General features: G+C 42.7%; 1 protein-coding gene across 1 annotated transcript in view; it reads left to right on the top strand.

Annotated features, from left to right (window-relative positions):
* efhd1 (EF-hand domain family, member D1) overlaps positions 1–19,812 on the top strand; it is a 77,727-nt gene that overhangs the window by 47,884 nt on the left and 10,031 nt on the right. The window contains exon 2 of the mRNA XM_050056450.1: positions 6,159–6,306. Within this exon, the coding sequence (XP_049912407.1) occupies positions 6,159–6,306 (148 nt within the window). The remainder of the gene's footprint in view (positions 1–6,158; positions 6,307–19,812) is intronic.

The raw sequence follows: 19,812 nt of genomic DNA, 5'->3' as shown, positions 1-19,812 counted from the left end.
TATGTGATTTCATTGATGTTTTGACAGGGGAATTTCTTTGATAAGCTTTTAGTGGCTTCTGACTGCTCCGGCACTTTTCTTTTTGTAATCTTGTAAATTTTATACTGTCTGTTTTTAACATTATGTGCAAATAAACTAATCTAAACTAAAACTAAACATTATTCATCCCATTATGCGTTGCCATGCGTTTTCTGTAATGTTGCTTTTCTCCTCCTCATATTTTAGTAGAATTAATCTCTGATCCTCATGAGAAATACTTTTTTTTCCCCTCACATACGGCGCTCTGTGAGGACGCTCAATGACGCTGCGCTTCTCTCATGATTGTGATTGGTCCGCTGCGTGCGCGTTCACGGCTCTTGATAAAGCAACCCTGGGTTGAGTTACCAAGTTGATATCCAGCGTCGTGATACCGATTATCCTGATTTCTATTGTTAGGGTTAGTCAACCCAGGATAGGTCTGGGTAACCCAGGAAAGGTTGATCTCGCTTCATGATACAGGCCCCTGGTGGTGGAGGAAAGCCTGATTGTGGAGAAGAGTTGCCAGAGCAGTGTGGTAGGTTTGAGAAGCAACTGAGCCCCTTTTGAGTGATCCTATCGGTTCTTTGCGATGCGTCACGGAGCTGAAGTATCGAACATGCATGCGTGTATTTAAACACTCCCAATGTGTTTATGAGAACCATCACCAGGGTCCAGAGTCAATGTCCCAGCCCAGCGGGGGAAGGCGGCCGGCAAGGCACCCCAAGGCCGCAGGAGCGCCCAGACCCCACGCCCAGGGAGCCGCAGAGGCCGCGGGACACCACGCAGGCCCAAGGACCCAGGGCCGCAATGGCCAGCACCCCCAGAGAGCCAGAGACGCACCCCAGATGGGCGGGACACTGCTGTCCTGCAGCCATAAGGCCCCTGGAACCTGTCCTCATTTGTCCCCCAAGATGTAGGTGTGTGTGGTGCTTTAAAATTGGAGGACAGATAAGGATGGGTTGGGGGATGGGTTGGGGGGCAGCATGGAGGGCTACAGGACACCACTGTCCCATAGCCTGCCCCATTGTGAAGTCCCCCAATCCATCAGTGGTCTGGATGATTCACATGAACGTACATGAACGTGCAGCCGGACCAGCTTGTAAACAATGGGCTGGAGATCAACACAGAGAGAGGGTGTGTGAGGTCATGCTATACTCCAGATGAAATTACACCTCTAGTTCTTCACATAGCAATTTTTTAATTCCTTCAATCTAGAAATGATGAATTTCGCTTATTGCTCCTTTTAAAACTGGCACAAATTGTATTTGACAACCCAAATTTGGCTTGATTGATTGATCAAGTGCGGCAGTTCTTTTGAGACAATGCCTCCCAACTTCAGTTTTATTAGCAACTCTAGAGCAGATAAGACAACAGGTGGAGTGTTGCTCTTCAGTTGAACTCCTCAAATTGAGTTGCATTCTTTAATCTGAAGGCCAGCTATGTATTGTGCAGACCTTTTTGATGACTTTATTGACTTTGCTGACTTTGTTGCACTGTTGTTGATCACCCAAATAGATAGAATTTGACTGTGTCATTACTGTTGGCGATAACATTCATACTGACAACACGGAAGCATTAAGGAACTGTGTCAGACTGCATTATTTCTAGACAACTAGTTGACTAGTCAAATATCAAAACTAAGGCTGTTTATACAACAACGATTCTGAACGAAAACGGTAAACTTTTGTTGCGTTTTGGCTGATTGTTTACACGACAGCAGCATTTTGGGTGCCTGAAAACGCAACATTTGGAAAACGGGTTCCAGAGTACAATGTTTTGGAAACAGCACTGTCTTAGTTGTCATGTAAACTTGCAATATGCAGTTCCCCTGAAAACGGAGACTTTTTGTACATGCGCATTACGGTTCCAGACACTAGGCATGCATGACAAAGTTGACCATCACAACAACGATGGCGGACTCCTGAGCTCTGTTTGTGCTGCTCACTCTAAATTTATCAGTGCTTCTCAAGCAAAGTGTAGATTTACTGCACCATCACTTTGATCAGCGGAGACGCATTACTTACATGCGCCAAATACTGAATCCATCTATACACCGACGAAGGACAGCTAAAAGAGGACAAGACTGGGAGGACAAGCAAGTGGTGGGAATGACGTTGTCGAAGAGAATGAATTGAGAGAAAACATTCATATGTCTAAAGCCTCCCTCGTTGCCCTGAGCAAAGAACTTTGTCCTTACATTGAGGGGGAAAGGACAAATATGAGATCGCCAGTTGGAGTCCTAAAAAAGGTGGTGTGCACACTATATTATTTAAGTGATGAGGGAAGGCTACGACTGTGTCTGTCATTGTTAGGCAAATGTGCAAAGCCACCTCCATTCATCTTGGTCCAAAAAACATTAACAAGGTGAGGGTGCTGCTTGGACATTAGATGGCTCAGTAGTGAAACGCCTTCTTGGATGGTATTGGTAATGGTGGCTATGTTTTCTGTGATGTTATCCAGCCTCTCTGAGTTGCGCCCCTCTGATTCCTCTAGGAGGTCCATCATCCTCCTCTTTATTTGGAGGTCTTGCTGCATAGAGTTCTCAATTTCAACCTGAGCCCGAGCCCGACCTGAGTAAGCCCAACGGGTCGGGTCCATTTCGGGCCGACTAATTAAATTAAGAGAGAGAGAGAGAGAGAGAGAGAAAGAGAGAGAGCTCCATGGATCTGATTTTGGAGTCTGTCACTGTCAATCAATCATCAACATTTTCTCTACTTGTAAATATGTAGCTTTTCATCATTTTGTTAATCCATCATCTCCAGTTTGCTGTAACTTGGGGTGATTGTAGAAGAAGCGCAGTGTCACAGAAAACCTACTGATGTGCCGATGTTGCTCCCAGGATTCCCAGCCGGCTGGTCCTTCTAACTAAAGTGGACTTTAAAAAACACAGCAATCTCTATTTTTATTTATTTCACGTTTTATTTGGAGATTTTTTTATTTATTATTTTGGCCAATTATTAAAGAGTAAATGTTTAATTGTTAAAGGCTAAACAGATATTCGGCAGCCTGTGAGGAAGAAAATATGCATGTCTGTTAAGATTATTCCAAATCCATTCATTATTCAATGTTATGTTGTTGAAGTTTGAAGGTTATAGTTACCGTTTTTAATAAGGTGTTCGAGTTGAAGTATCGTCTGCTGTGTGTGTGTGTGTGTAAGGGGGATGTTAATAGGGCTATAATAATTAAGCAAGAAGAATATACGGATTATAAAAATAAATAATGCTGAATTCCGTTCTGATGAAAAAAATAATAATACTAAAACAAGATATGCTGCTGTGAAGTGTGAGCAAAGTTCAGTCAGTCAGCGTTCAGGTGCAGGAAAAGTGTTGAGAGCGGCTTAAGTGCAGCGCTACATGATGCGCAATGGTTGCTTTCCCCCAGGCTGACGTTGAAGCCTGCCTGGTAATATTATTTTGGGACATGAATGATTGGTTGACTTTAAGTGATTAAAGATACTGTATTTGAGCCAGGGAAGCCAGACTGCTGAGGCGCACTGGGGGAGCATCATTTTTCCCCCTTCCATTTACATGTCGGGCGAGCCGGTTTCGGGCTTCAAGTCCCTCGGGTCATTTCGGTTTCGGGTTGAATTTTTGGGCCCATTGAGAACTCTACTCCTGCACCGCTGGATCTGTATGGATTTTTCTCTTAAGCCTGTCCTCTCTGTGGCTGTTGAGCTTTGCCTTTAAAAGCAGAGCGAAAATAGGTTTGCTGACAATGGAGCTGTACTTATGAGCAACACATTTAACCACACTTCTTTTGGGAAGTGAACACAGGCGCGATTAGCTGCCGCTGTCCCTGTTGCGTTGCTCCCTGTTTTTTAACTGATTTTCCTTGTCTCCTGAAATCAGTTTGTATCATGCTTGTAATCTCCAGATGGACTTAATGCCTACACTGACTTCCATGATATTGGGGGGTGGGGGGGGCAGAATATGCCTAGATTTCAACATCTTTGTGCTTTTTATGTGTGAATTTTTTTAATTTTATTTTACTGATAAAAACACGAGTGGTATGTTATGGTGAAGGGTTACACTTAAATTACAGCTAAGGATTAGTGGTTAAACATTTCAGTAATCAAAAGAAAAATGACTAACGCACTGATCTGCCTCTGGAGGCCCAGTGTTTCCCCTATATGCAACTGAAATATGACCGCCACTGCTGATTTTTTGTCTTCGTCTTAGCTCTTTATAAATTACCATTATATTATTAGGCGCTACGGACGCTTAGGCCATAGCACAACACAGCAGCATGTCAAGTGGGCCGAACCCGAGCAAAATTTTTGATTTGTTATCCGCCCCCATCCGTAGTTGAATGCCTCTGGGACAGGCCCATTTATGACAACCCTCAGGCAGGCAGCTGGGTGCTCTCCCTGCAGCCTGTTGTGGAGATCAGTTTTGACCTGGAATGGAAAGTAAGTACCATGAGCCAAATGAGAAAGAAAAAGTTTTCAGAGCTTACTTCAATGGTGCTGTGTGTTGCTGTGCAGGCGCAGAGTTGTCTTAAATACAGCCACACAATTCTCTACTGATGTTTTTCCGGTGTTTCCAAGAATGCCTTGCGAAGTGGGTGTCAGTATTCCTCAGTATTCTGCTTAAAAAAACGTTCTGCTCTATCAACTCAAGCTCATGCTAGCACTAGGACAGTGACATCTGTGCTGAGGCCGGGGAGGGTGAGGGGGAAAGCCAAAGAATTCTCAGTAGGTGCTCCAGCTGGTAGGCAGGCCGCCATAGTCTCGTCAATGTATGGGAAACACTGAGTTTGTATGGTCTTTGCTCGCCTGGACTGCCCTGTCCTTTTTACTCACTCCATCGACAGCAGTAAGCCAATATTCAGCTGCTGAGCTCCTGCAACTGCGCTTCCACCTGTTAGATCACACACCGGCACTGCTTCTCTGCCCGGACATCACGCGTCATGCCCGTCGGAAATATATCCATCGTGGATCCCGGCGGAGCTTTTACATCGACGACTCCACACCAATACAATCCATCTGGTCTTTAACTCGTCGCCGTCCAGGAAACCCCAGATGGCAAGTTACCCACCGTGTCCTAGCCAGCCTAGCCCGGTTGGCTAACGCCAGCGTCAAACTCCTCCACAACAAAGTCAACTTCGGATTATTCAACATCCGCCCTCTCACAAGCAAGGGTCCTCTCCTCCGGGATCTCCTGGTGGATCGTAGGTTTGACTTTCTGTATGTGACTGAGACATGGCAACAACCTAATGACTTTTCTCAACTGAATGAATCTACGCCACCTTGGTTTGTTTACATCTGTCAACCCCGTGCTTCTCGCAGAGGGGGAGGTCTCACGATAATTTTCAGTGAGAAGTGGAAAGCCTTGTGCCTGACTGTGCCCAATCACATCTCCTTTGAATCCATTGCCTTACAGCTAAATGGCCCTACCCCTACCATAGTTGCCATGGTCTATCGCCCACCCAAGCCCAATAATGATTTCATAAATTAATTTGCTGCTTTTCTTACCCCTCTTTGTGCAATCTCCCCTAACAATACTGTTGGGAGATTTTAACATACATGGGTCAATGACATGACATGCATATTTTCCTGTCAGAATGCATTATTTCTTTTTAAAAATAATTTAATCAATTCAAGTCATATATCATTTTATTCTATAAAACATGATTAGTTTGAGAGTATTTTCAGTATGTTCACATAATATAATTATTTTGTGTTTTGGCATCTCAAACCCCCAAAATGTCAGGTGGCGCATCTGTCCAAGCAAACAAACATGTTAGGAAGACTGTTAAAAATGGTATGTTAATGATAACTAGAAAAGCACTCAGAGAGTGCAGACCTCCGCCAACTAAGTGATATTCCCTCCCCCTCTGCATCAGATTTTGCAGCCTGCATCACAATTAGGTTATTTGCATCACTATCATTATTAGGTTATATATGCCTTCACCATCGCTTGGAACGCCTCTGCAAAAAAACTGGACTTACCATTCACACAGAACACATTGGCATACATTTGCATAAAGCAAGCATATTTTTCCACTCCCATGTTGACAGGAGTATTAGAACCTTGAACAATATCCCTTTAAGGTACATTTAGAACACATGACAGGTCAGGACACGGACAGAACATGGGAACATCACTAAATGAATACTGCGTGGGTTTTGTTGTTTGTAGGTATGACACTGGTAAAGATGGCTTCATTGATCTGATGGAGCTGAAGCTGATGATGGAGAAGCTTGGAGCTCCACAGACCCACCTGGGCCTCAAGAACATGATCAAAGAGGTGGACGAAGACTTTGATGGCAAGCTGAGCTTCAGAGAGGTGAGTGTGTGACTTCACTGTGTCCATTTTCAAGCATGTTGAAGTAGCTAAATATCATTATCTATCATCATTTTAAAATGCTTGATAATAGAGAGACAGTCACTCACATCATATATCCACTAAACCCTGTGTATGGGAAACACTGACTTGTGGCTCAATTGTGGTTCATTTTTAGACTTTCATGTAACAAGTAAAGTTCAGATGTTAATGTGTGCAAGTGTGTAAGGAGAGTGTGATGAATATGGCTGAATTTTAGAATGAAGAGACATAAATGGCACACAGTAGGGTTGCACCATTTTTGACGAATCACAGTCCCAATTTTGGCTCCCCGAAATTACGTTTGATATGTTGATTTCATCATGCAATACTGCAAAATTGACGTTAAAAGTGCATGCTGCACTCATAGAAAACTCATGATGCATTTCAAATCAGGTTCCATCTGAGCTAACAGCCAGCCTCCACTTTTGAAGGGCTGTCATGCCCGTACTTGTGCACCCTGCAGCGGCAACTTTCCTGAATGTTGCAGCTTCAGATTGGCAAAATGGAAATCATCTGTTCATCATCAGCATCCAAGCCCGGGTCAGGTTCGGGCTTGGGCTGTGGGAAATTTTTTATTTATTTTCTTCTTCTTTTTTTTTAATTGAATAGAGTAACTAATCACAGGTTTAGTGGCAGAGGTAAAGGAGGAAAAGGACTGGGTGCGCCACCCCAATATGTCAGTTGTCACGCAGCCGCCTGTCAGCAGTTGCCTGGCTGTTAACACAAGAAGTGCAGTCTCTGCGCTGCTTAGCGATAGATTCTGTTCCTCTGCTCTGTTCTAATCACATGAAGAGCTCTGTGTCTGTCTGCTTATGTGTCTGTGTGTGTGTTCATGTGTGTCCGCTTGTCTGGCTATCGGTTTAGTCATGTCTGACAAATAAATGGAAACACGGTGTGCATATTTTATAATTTATCATAATCAGATAATTTATATCATGTCTAATATAGCCTTTATATTCTTTATTCTATAGATAATCAGTGTGTTTTCCCGACAGATTCACCCGCGGCTAGCGGAAAAATAGATAAGACGTCAAAACTATTTCTGCAGATCGGAGAGCCAGCCACGGAGCTCTGGGCTGGGGCTCACGACTCCCAAGCTTGAGGACGGCCTGGTGAACCACCAAACCCCCTATCCACCGTTTGACTCGCCATGGTTTAAGTTTAAGTTTATTTACTTTATTAATCCCCCTGAGGAGAAATTCACTGTTTTCACTCTTGCTTGTCAATTACACACAGGTCCGAAAGACACACACATGCACAAACAGGACCTATACATGCACAAAGTGGAGAGATGTCAGAGTGAGGGGGCTGCCCTTGGTGAGGCGCCCCGAGCGGTTGGGGGGTTCGATGCCTTGCCCAAGGGCACCTCGGCAGTGCCCAGGAGGTGAACTGGCACCTCTCCAGCCACCAGTCCACGCTCCATATTTTGGTCCGGACAGGGACTCGAACAGGCGACCCTCCGGTTCCCAACCCAAGTCCCTATGGACTGAGCTACTGCTGCTGGAGTGAAGCATATCTTCAGTCTGTTCTACCATGGTGTGTTGAGAGTCCTCCTGGAGAATATGATCTGTGATGCCGTCACCTAAGTATACAGGCTTTTTAATATGCTGTTCATCTATTCATTTATTTATTTATTCATTTATTTATTTATTTATTTTGTGATTTGGCAAATTTCCCTGCTGCGGACATTTTGGCCGTTAATATTTTCATCTGCCGGACCACAAGTAATACAGATCAAAAGCCGGCATATACCAGCTACTGTAAAATCTGAATCAGTCAGTCAATATCTAATATCTATAATATATATTGGATCCAGAGTTTTACAGGATACAGAGTGCATCCCGAAAAGGCATACACCACATCCACAGCAGTCACGGTCTTCCTCTTAGTGTGCTACATATAGTTAGTTGACAGCGTGATGGATCACATTCTCCAGGAGGACCTCCCAACACACCGCAGGTCTCCTGGTAGGACAGACAGGAGACATGCTTCACTCCATCACAGTGAGCCAGGCGGTGGATATGTATCCACATGGAGACATGCTTCACTCCATCACAGTGTGTAATGTGTATTCCAAAACATGTGGTTTGGCATACACGTTACTTAAGTTTAAAAAGTTATAACACTTACAAAATCACACTCTTCCTGACGTGTGAAACCCAATCTCAGTTTAAATGTATTATGGACCTTGTCGCTCTTTATACTACGCCACCTGACTTCCTAAAGTTTTTCCTTGATGATTGTCTTTAGCCTTTAAGGTCATACCGTACCCTACTAACAGTGGCAGGTCAGTGGCAGCTGCCCCAAACACCGGCAGCTGTGACTAATATGGCCACTATGACAAGTCTCACTGCTAGCTGCTGCTGCCACTATTTGGGCTTTCTCCTACTGAAAAGATCTTGAGTTGCAGAATAAAAGAGAAGAAAAAGTAAATTTGTTAACAAAAAAAAAAAAGAACATTAGGAATGAAATATATGTTATATTCACATGAAACTGAAAAAAGATGTTATTTACAAAGCAGACATACTACAAGTCAGGCTCAAAATCCAGGCCATAAAGCTACAAAAACAAAGAGTGGATAACGCTAAGGGACCCAGAATCCAAGGCTATACAGTATAAACAAGATGAAATACAAACATTTTTTAGAAAAGTATTATAAGTCTGTGTATAAACAACCACACTTAAGAGGCTGAGCAACAAATTTACAAGTTCCTTAATTCTCTCAAACAACTGTAGCCTAATTATGCATGCATGACAGGGCCGTAGTCACCATATACATTGAGGAGGACATGTGTCCCCCCCAATGCCCAAAATGCCCCCCAATATATAACTGAAACTGAAAAACAACAAACTTTGTTTACTGCAAACAAAGTGGCAAATACTATCTTGGAGGACATCATTGCACTTAGTTGACTATTTTTCTATTATCTTAGATGTAAATATTGCATGTTTCTTTCAGATAAAACACATTTTTGACTTGTGAATGAGTCAATGTAATTTCTTGCAATAATGAAAAAATACTGGCAATCATGTCCGCCTGGCACAAACCACATGTTTTGGACAACTGTGAAGTGACAGAATGTCCCACCATCATGGTTCTTATATTGCCAGATTCCAGAGAGTCTCCCCTCTTCATATATGGCAGAATATGTTTTCTTCCAACTTGCTATGGTGAGATACATGCAAAAATGTAAGAATTTAGTCACATATTTTTTTTTTCATTGATATAAAAATTAATATAAAATACAGGCACATAGAAGGACATGAAATGATGGCAAATCTGGTTAGCCCAGATTGTCTTGAAAAAAATAACAAGATATAGCATGTGTATGTAGCCTTTATAATGACTGTGATATCAGTGATATGTTGATTTTGCTGCACAGGGGACACTTTTCTTCACCCCCAAACCACTGCGACAGGTTTTATGGGCAGGGAAGGGTATCATACGCTGCCCTCACCATGAAGCTGAGCCATGCCTGTTTGCCAGATGTCTCTCCAGATTATGGCTCTGTGGATTGTGTCCTCCCACCGAGTCCACACCCCCTGTTTGCCCTGGGACATGGCCTTGATGAGGTAGCACTCCTGCTCCACCCGTGGCAGTTCCTCCATGATCATGGTCTTCCTCTCCTTCCTCGAGGCTTTGGACCAGAACTTGACTGGTTCTCCCCAGCCAAACCCAGCCCAGCCTTGCTGCACTCTCCCCATGACCTCCATGTGCTTCAGCCTGCTGATAGCTTGGTCCACCTCTACCTGGGCCCTCCACTTGTGGCCTGTTCGGACACCCGCTGCTATGCCCCTAACAGCCTGGTCCCTGGAATTCTTCAGCTCAACAACAAGATGAGCCTTCTCCAGTTTTTATCCCATGCTTACGGACTTCAGTGGGAGCTGATGGGCATTTTTGCCAAAGAGACCTGCATCTGAGAAGCAGCGAAGGAGGCCTAACCACTTCCTGATGTAGGTGTTGGTGATGCCATGTAGCCTGCTGGCCCAAGTCAATGGAATTTCCCACACCTTCAGAGGCCACATCACATGCTGGAACAGTGTGAATTGGTAGAACCACAGCTTCAGTTTCCGGGGAGTTGGCTGCTGTCAATCCTTGTCAGGCCGTGGGTCAGCTGCTTCTGCACAGCCCTTCCCATCTGTTTGTCGGAGAGGTCAGAAGTGTACTCCCTGCCCAGACTTTGGATTGGCTGCTCTGTCAGAGGTGGGGTCTTCTCTCTTCCTGCCGTGAACACTGTCCTACCGCACCTCACCCCTTCATTGATCGAGAGACTCCAGGACTTTGCAGGCTTGATCTTCATTCTTGCCCACCCTGTGAGCTCATCTAGGTGCTTGAGGAGCCTATCTGTACATGGAGCTGTCTGCAAGATGCTTGTCATGTCATCCATGTAACTTCTGAGAGCAGGAAGCCAATCCTTGGACGGTAGCCTCAGGCCTCTGGCCACTTGCCTTGCTCCGCTGAGGATGATCTCAAATGCAGCCACAAAGAGTATGGGGGAAATCGAGCATCCCATGGCGATGGCAACTTCCAGTTGTTGCCACCCTGTTGTAAAGCTTTCCAGGGCAAAGCACATGTGGAAGTTGCTAAAGTACTTGGTGATGATGCTGGTGACAGACGGTGGAACGTAAAATAATTCCAATGCAAAGTCGATGAACTTATATGGCACTGACCCATAAGCATTTGCCAAGTCAAGCCACACTACATGGATGTCGCTTCACTCCCTTTTGGCATGCTGGATCTGCTCCCAGATCATGGATGAGTGTTCGATGCACCCTGGGAAGCCTGGGATCCCAGCTTTTTGGCAACTTGTATCGATGTAACCGTTGTCCATTAAGAAGTTGGTCATTCTTTTCGCAAGGACTGAGAAGAAAACCTTCCCTTCCACATTCAGTAAGGCAATGCTCCTGAATTGGTTGATGGTGCTGGAATTCTGCTCCTTGGGAATGAATATCCTTACTGCCTGTTGCCATTCAGCTGGGATGGATTCCTTTTCCAGGCGACCCTCATGAGCTTCCACAAAATCTTGGCCACTTGCGGGCAGTTCTTATAGAATTTGTAAGGTAGCCTGTTTGGCCCAGGTGCTGAGGCTGACCTTGCCCTTGGAGGACCTCTAGGATCTTCCACGGGGAGGTGTCAAAGAGGATACTCAGTGATGATGATCCTGCTGTGGAATGTATCCTGGCGAGCCAAGTGGTGTATCTTTGGCTGCATCTTTGTACTGGTTTTTCACGTACTGCTCTAGGTCTTGCCTGGAGTTGACCAGCTTCCCACTTTGCATTTTCTCCAGCAGCTGACAGGCTTACCTAAAAGGATCCTTGAAGAAATCTCTCCTCTCCTTCTCCTTTCTCTTCCTCCGCCTCCTAATCTGGTCTGCCCGACATTGCTTTGCCACCTTCTGTTTGAGCTCATCCCACAGAAGTTTGAGGCCTGTTTTTTTCTTCTGGGACTGCTTTCCAACTTTTCAAGGCTGGTGTTTGTTGTATAGGAGCTCTTCGATGTGCTTCTCCCTCCGTCCTTTCTGTGTCAAGGCTGTGGCTTGCTTGTCTGGGCATTCTCCAAACCTCTCTCTGCGCCACTCCTCTTGGTTTCCTGCCTTTGGCCATTTGATCTTACTCCGCTTTTCTAGCTGCTTGGGCTGACTTGCTGGTTGTGTGGCTGATGGGGGGGGGGGGTAGCGTGCCAGTCACTCTGCGGGGTTGACTCCATCCCTTGTTGAACGTCCTCTACTGTTGCCCTTTCGGCACTGTTGGGTCCTGCTGCACTGTGTTTTTCTACCTGGCTGTGGGTCCCTTCCATCTGACCTGCCGTAGCAGTGCACCGTTCAGGCTGCCTTCCACACCTCTTCCTTGATGGATGTGCACTCCTCTGAGCGAAGTCACTTTCTGCCATCCGCAGCTGCACTTCCGGAGGTCCATTTACCATTACCATTCTTGAAGAAAACCTGTGTTAACCTTAGATGGCCTATAGATAAAAACACACAGTGGATGAAAAATTTAATTTACCCTCAGGGGGATTAATAAAGTATATATAAAAAATAAAATAAATAATTTACATGATAGCCAAAAATTACGTCATAAACACTACCTGACTGAATCCCTGTCCCTTTCCAGCATCAACTCAGACAATCATAACAGCGATGCTGAAAAGAAAGAGTGGTGGATCAGAGACAGACTGAAACATATGCCATTTGCCCAATGATATGTACCCAATAAATGCTGTTTTCATTTGGTTGCATTCTGTAATGTCAGGTTTATTTTTTGTTAGCCTATATCTAAGGTACAATTTTCTTTATATTTTGCTTCCAGAAGATGCACTGTGAAAAAGGACCAGTCTGATTTGGATTTGTACAAAAGCAGTGCTCTGCTTATTTAAATATATCAAATATAATATCGAAAAAGATGGCCGCAGCGTGAGTGAACACGTCTCAATTGCCAGTTTGATTACTGCAATTTTGGTAGCTTTACAGGTTCTCCTTCAGCCTGATCCACGATTTTTTTTATCTGATCTGCATCTATACTTCTATAGCGAGCAAGTAAGTCAGTTTAAGCAACTACAATATCGGTGTATCTGACTGCTTTTGGCGTCCTTGCCACAGTGGATCTCTCTGTGAGAACTCTGTGAGACAGCATTCAACAAATTAAGACTGACATTCTCACGCAACTCGATACAAAAGTGGATCGCATTCAAAGCACTTTGATTAACATTCAAATCTCTCTTTCTATTTTGGGAGAGCAAGTTCATCTATTAGAGCAGCACATGGGTGGAATGAGGACAACATACATGAGCTTTCTGCTCAAGTCCAACGCCTGGAAAAAGACAACTCCTCACTGATGGACAAGGTTGATGACCTGGAAAACCGAAGCCGACAGTATAATCTCCGCTTCCTTGGGATTCATGAGTCCGCTGAGGGTACGGATATCATCGGCTTCATGTCTCAGCTAATTCCACAGCTTCTGGGACATAACAACTTCACGGCTCCTCCGATCATTGAGAGGGCCCATCACTCTCTGACTGTCCGACAAAGTGGCAGAACCAATCCCAGGCCTATCATGATCAAACTTCTGTATCTCCAAGATAAGGTGAAAATACTTCGCCTTGCAAGGGAGAAAAAGAAGCTGGAATAGAACGGGTCTCGCATCCACATTTACCCGGACTACAGTTCCGATCTGACGAGGAAGCACCGGAGCTTTGATCCTGTGAAATGCAAACTTCATGATCTTTTTGAAGTACTCTCTCCTCTATCCCTGCACGCTGTGTTGATGGCAAACAGCAATATTTCAACTGCCATAAAGACGCTGAAGCAGCCTTCATGTCCCCCACATCTTCTCCGGGATTATGATTACCTGCAGAGGTGAGGCGATGATACTGCGGCTAAACTTAACACAAAATTAGCCTTCAACCATCAGTTCATCAAACTGGCTCTTTCATATTTTCCTCTTCAAAAGACTCAGCGGAGCTGCCCTGATAGTGATGCTTGAGGTGCGACTGTTTTTTCCTCATTTGCTTTAGTTGTTGTTTGATGCAACAGTTATTAATCTACCTCAGTTGTCAATGTTTTGTTTACATTCTGCCCTCGTGCTGACTGTTGATTGGCTACTTCTTCTTCTTCTTCTTTGGCATGTTAACGCCGTCTAGCGTAGCACTTCTGCCCCTAGCTGTTAATGTTACTCGCTGCCTGTCAATTATTTCTGTTGTGAGCTACGCTTTCTTTTTATTTTCATAATTAATTTAGACTGGGATTCTGAGTTTAATAGATGGTATATATAAAGTCTGGTTTACTCATGGAAATACTCTGGGATATGGTGTCTGGGGTTGCTGGGCTGTTCTTGAGGGGCGTATTTGTTATGTGTTTTGTTTTGTTTTTCTTGTGTGTGTGTGTGTGTGTGTGTGTGTGTGTGTGTGTGTAGCCTATATGTGTCTATGAATCTTGTAATCTTTACAACCCTCTTCTGCATTTCTGGATACAACTATTTTCAAAACTGTGTTCAATTAGTGACGGTACCATTGCAGTTTTTACTCCATAAATGGATGAAACTAAAGGATTAAAAATCATTCACTTAAATATCAGGAGTCTTGTACCTAAAATTGACTTACTTTGTGTATGGGTTGCCCTACATAAGCCTAACATCATCACACTTTCTGAAACATGGCTAAATAATGATCTCAGATAATGAAATAAATCTCACAAACTATGTACTATATAGATCTGATAGATGCTCCAGGGGTGGTGGTGTCACTATATATGTTTCTTCTGATCTTGCATCTGAGTTAATTATACCCACAGTTGCTCCTCTACATTTCAAATGCATTTTTGTTAAGATAATTTTTCATACAAATAAATGTATTACCATTGGTAGCATATATAGACCACCTTCTTCCCCTGCTGAGTCCTCCAATTGCATTGCTTCTACCATCAATTCCATTTCCTGTAAATATGAAATCATACTATTAGGAGATTTCAATAAAAATTGGTTAGATAGGTCATCTGAAAATATACTTATTAGTCTAAATGTTACACAACTAATTAATGAGCCTACAGGAACCACTCCTAGATCCCAATCTTTGCTTGACTGGATACTAGTCTCACACCCATCCAGGATCTTAAGGGCAGGTGTTATGTCTGACTGCTTCAGCGATCATTCAGTTGTCTACTGTGTTTGGAAAATTAAATTACCTAAATCACCACCAAAACTAATCAGAATCAGACAACACAAGAAATTGAATTTAGATTTATTTATAAATGATTTGATAGCAATTAACTGGGACTGATAACAATTAATTCCAAATGTTCAAGATGCCTGGGATTTTCCTTATACTGAATTTAATTCTGTCGTGGACAAGCATGCTTCGTGGAAAATTGCTAAGGCCAAGGGTAAACATCTCGCCTGGTTTAGCCCTGAACTTATTGGTCTCTTCAGACAGAGGGACAAGGCATGGACTGTTTCTCTGCAGATAATGGGGAACTTACTGGTGCAATTTTTATTGATTTAACCAAAGCTTTTTATTTTGTTGATCGTTATTTACTTTTAGATAAACTCCATGCTATTGGTCTATCTGATAATGATATCGCCGGTCAAAGTCCCGGCGTGCTGCATGATTGACATCGCATAATATCAGCAGTGCACACACATGCACCTGTGCAACTCACGGCTTGAGCGATGTGAGGAAGTGAAACCTAGGAGGCTTCTCACCTTAATCATTCAAACACACGTCAAGAGAGAAGGAGAAAGTTGGTAATTGTCCATGTTAAACTTAACTGCGGAGCTCTCACTGCTGCACTGTGCCGCTTGAAACTGACGAGGTGCGGGATGCGTGTGTCTGCGCTCACTGGCGGGCGCGTCCTGAAGACCAGTGGTGTAGTGGAGGGTATATTCAGATATACGGGGTATACCCACTTCTTTTTCTATCCAGTTACAGTATACCCACCTATCAGCTAAAAACCCATTGTAATATATAGGAGAGTATGCCATCTTACTCATCAGTACCCTACCTATCTACCTAGTAGTACACCCACCTCATCAATTACCACTACACCACTGCTGAAGACCTGTATGAATTTTCTACAGGAGATATTTTTACTTTATTGTCTCCCACAAATGCTATACACCAAAAATTATTATTTTATCTGTTTTTATTTATGTATGCCTTTTTTACTTATTTATTTTAATACTATACCTGAAGTTATATTTGAGCAAAAAGGAAAATGTTTCTTAACCCGTGTCACTGTGTTTTTTTGTTTATTTGAGATGATTATTGAAAAGGTGGTTGTGTCTTGGTTGAAATGTTCTAATAAAGTAAAGATAGAAAATAATATATAAATAAAATAATATCTTGTGTGCTGTAAAGTGGTTTGAAAAAAATGAAATCATAATCAGCCAAAATCGGAATCAGCCATCCAAACACGGTATCGGCCCAAAAAATTTTAATCAGTGCAAGTCTAAAGAATGTCTGATCTCTGATTTTAAGAACCCGAAGCAATTCTGAAACAAAATCAAAACCATTAATAATACATCTGAGAAACAATCTATTAAGCAAATAAGAGTTGAAAATACAATATTACATGACTCTATCTATTGCACAAGCTTTCACTCAGCGTTTCTCCTCTGTCTGTTCCACCTTGCTACCAGACTCTTACCTGACTACTGGTCTTTTTAGTAATATGTCACCTTGTTGCAGTTCTTTTTCTTTTAGGAAAATGTCACCGACTGAAGTCCTGAATGCCATTAATGGATTAAATGTTAACAGTGGTGCTGGACTGGATGGAACAGAAAACAGATTTATTAAACTAGCTTCCAGTATTCTTGTGTATCCACTTGCTGACCTGTTTAACCTTTCTTTGGCCACTTGTGAGTTACCAGCTATCTGGAAATATGCACGCATCACCCCACTACATAAAAGAGGTGATATACTTGACCTTAACAATTAAAGACCTATATCCATCATCTGTTCCATTGCAAACGTGTTTAGAAAAATTAATTTACATTCAACTTTCAACCTATCTTAGTATCAACCATATCTTATCACCATTTCAATCTGGCTTCAGGCCTAACCATTCCACTACTACTGCACTACTCAAATTTACTAATGATGTGTTTTCTGCTGCAGATAATGGGGAACTTACTGGTGCAATTTTTATTGATTTAACCAAAGCTTTTGATTTTGTTGATTGTTATTTACTTTTAGATAAACTCCATGCTATTGGTCTATCTGATAATGCAGTTTTGTGGTTCAATTCATACCTTCACAATTGTAAACAATGTGTCGTACTACATGGTAATAAATCAGATCTGTTGATTCAGCAAAGAGGTGTGTCCCAAGGTTCAACACTGGGACCACTTCTTTTGTCTATCTATGTTAATGATTTACCAACTATATTCAATAACTGTAATGTTCAGCTTTATGCGGATGATACTGTCATATACAAATCTAAACCGCATTTACTACGACTTCAAGCTTCTCTTCAATCTGATTTCTGTATCCTACAAGATTGGCTTTCACATAATAAATTATTATTCAATAAAACAAAATCCTATATTATGATCTTTGGTACTAGACAAAAGCTTAAATCAAAAACAGGCTCCTGTGTAATGACATGTAAAAATTGCCCTCATCTGCATAAAGTGACAAAATTAAATATCTTGGTGTATATCTTTACCCTGAACTCCTATTTAAAGCACATATTGATTATGTTTTACGTAAAGTCAATTTTGGAATTAATAATTTATATCATTCACGTAACTGCTTTACATATAATGGCCACGTTTCCCAGATCGCTTATAGCGCTAAGAGCGTGTGTCCTTACTTGCATATGACAATAAACAATTTGAATCTTGAATCTACATGTTTTATGAAGACCCTGTGTGCGCTCAAAGCTGTGGCAGAAGTTACTGAAATCTGGCGGAAGAAAAATAATTGTAAGACGAAAAATACGTTTGAGGAATAACAAGTGTGTTCCTGTATGTGCTGTGCACATCAGGCACACAAATAAAATTAATCATCATGACTATCATTTATCATAATTTGTCCGCATATGTCCCTCATCTGCATGCACATATGAGATAGTTTACCGCATCCAAAAAAATGCATCAGGGCACAACAGAAGCACATCCACCCTCCAAACCTGCGACATTCAGATATCAGGCAACTGACAAGTGTAATTGAGCTCAGCTGGAACCTCATCAAGGGACGCTCCACCCGCTATTCTATATAAAGGCGTTGCCACATCACACGTGTGAGATACCATGGCTGCTTTACAGCATATTCTAGCTGCTAACCAACAGCGTCGCCATGTGCAAAGCCAAACCGTATATGTAAATGCATTTGTGCGTCAGCACTTCAGCCGACTCGATGTGCTGTCAGACCGGGCTGTCCAAATGAAGTACCGGCTGCTCCGTGCTGAGATACGCCTCATCAACTAGTGTCTCCACACATCCGGAGGGCACTCGGAGGTTGCAAATTAGCAATCTTGCTAACTCAGCTGTACTGCATGTCACTAACTCAGCTTCTTCTCCGGAGCCTTTGTGCTCCACTGTCTCGCAGGTTAACTTATATCGCAGCGGTGCCTGGATAGTGTGACGTGTGTGGTTGCTGCTGCCGTGGTCCTGCCAGATGCCTGCTGCTGCTGTTATCATTAGTCATACTTCTACTGTTATTATACACATATGATTATTGTCACATATGTATACTATCAGATATTAATATATATTTTCAACATATTTTACCACAATAGCCAGAATTATATTTATAATATTATTACTTTCAATAATGTTTTTGTAAGCTACTGTCATTACTGTCTGTCCTGCATCTCTCTTTCTGTCTCATTGTGTCATACAGATTACTGTTAATTTATTATGTCGATTTGTTCTGTACGACATCTTTTGCACGTCTGTCCATCCTGGACAGAGGGATGTTCTATGCTGTAAAGCCCTGTGAGGCAAATTGTGATTTGTGATATTGGGCTTTATAAATAAAATTGATTGATTGATTGATTGATTGATTGATTGATTGATTGATCGATTGATCGATTTTTATGCAGTGGGGAGCTTCCTGGAGGTGGATTGATCGATTGATCGATTTTTATGCAGTGGGGAGCTTCCTGGAGGTGGTGGGAGATGGCACAGGCCTCAGCAAGGCGTCTGTGTTTTTTTGTTTAAATATAATACATTTCCTCATGATTCTCTTACCAAGACTACTTCTTATTTAGTTGTAGTCTTGTTTTCATCATGAAAATAGGTCAATAACAAATATCGTCTTAGTTTTTCATTAGAATTATTAGAACACATACACACGAGCAGCAGAGAATTAGTGCGTTAGGTAGCAGCGCTATGTGTGACTTATGCGCTGATTAAGTGGTGGGTGATCGATTTCCCTGACATCGATTGATTTAGTTTCAGCACCGCAGTAGTGGACAGCTCCTGTTAAGAGCTTCTTAAAGAGCGATCTTAAGAGCGATCCTAAGAAGGGCATTAAGAACGCATCTGGGAAACACTCGTATCTTAGCGACCCTTCTTACCAAAGACGTTCTTACCTGTGCTCTTAAGTCTTAAGATCGCTCTTGACTGGGAAACGCGGCCAATGTTAATAAAAAACTTGCCTCTCAACTAATTCTTCCAATATTGGACTACTGTGATGTTGTTTATCAAAATGCAACAAAATTAGGGATGCACCGAATATTCGGTAACCGAATATATTCGGCCGAATATTGCAAAAAAACACACATTCGGTATTCGGTGGAAGAAGTTAAAAGCAAGGCCGAATAATAGCGGCGTGTTTTGATAACGCAATCAAACAGCGTGCCGTGACGGGCTGAGTAAAATGTCGGCAGTGTGGCGATCTGTCCGTCACTGCACTCGCATTTGCGACTAAAAATAGTTTTGAGCGAGCAAAATAGACTTAAATCATTCAGCACGCTGTGCGAGCAGCCTACAGATTTCAACCACCAGCAGAAACGAAAGGCGAATCCCACC

This window comes from Epinephelus moara, chromosome 2, assembly GCF_006386435.1.
Source record: "Epinephelus moara isolate mb chromosome 2, YSFRI_EMoa_1.0, whole genome shotgun sequence".
Classification (NCBI taxonomy): Eukaryota; Metazoa; Chordata; class Actinopteri; order Perciformes; family Serranidae; genus Epinephelus; species Epinephelus moara.
Note: the sequence above shows the minus strand (reverse complement) of the source record. Positions and strands in the feature narration are given on the sequence as shown.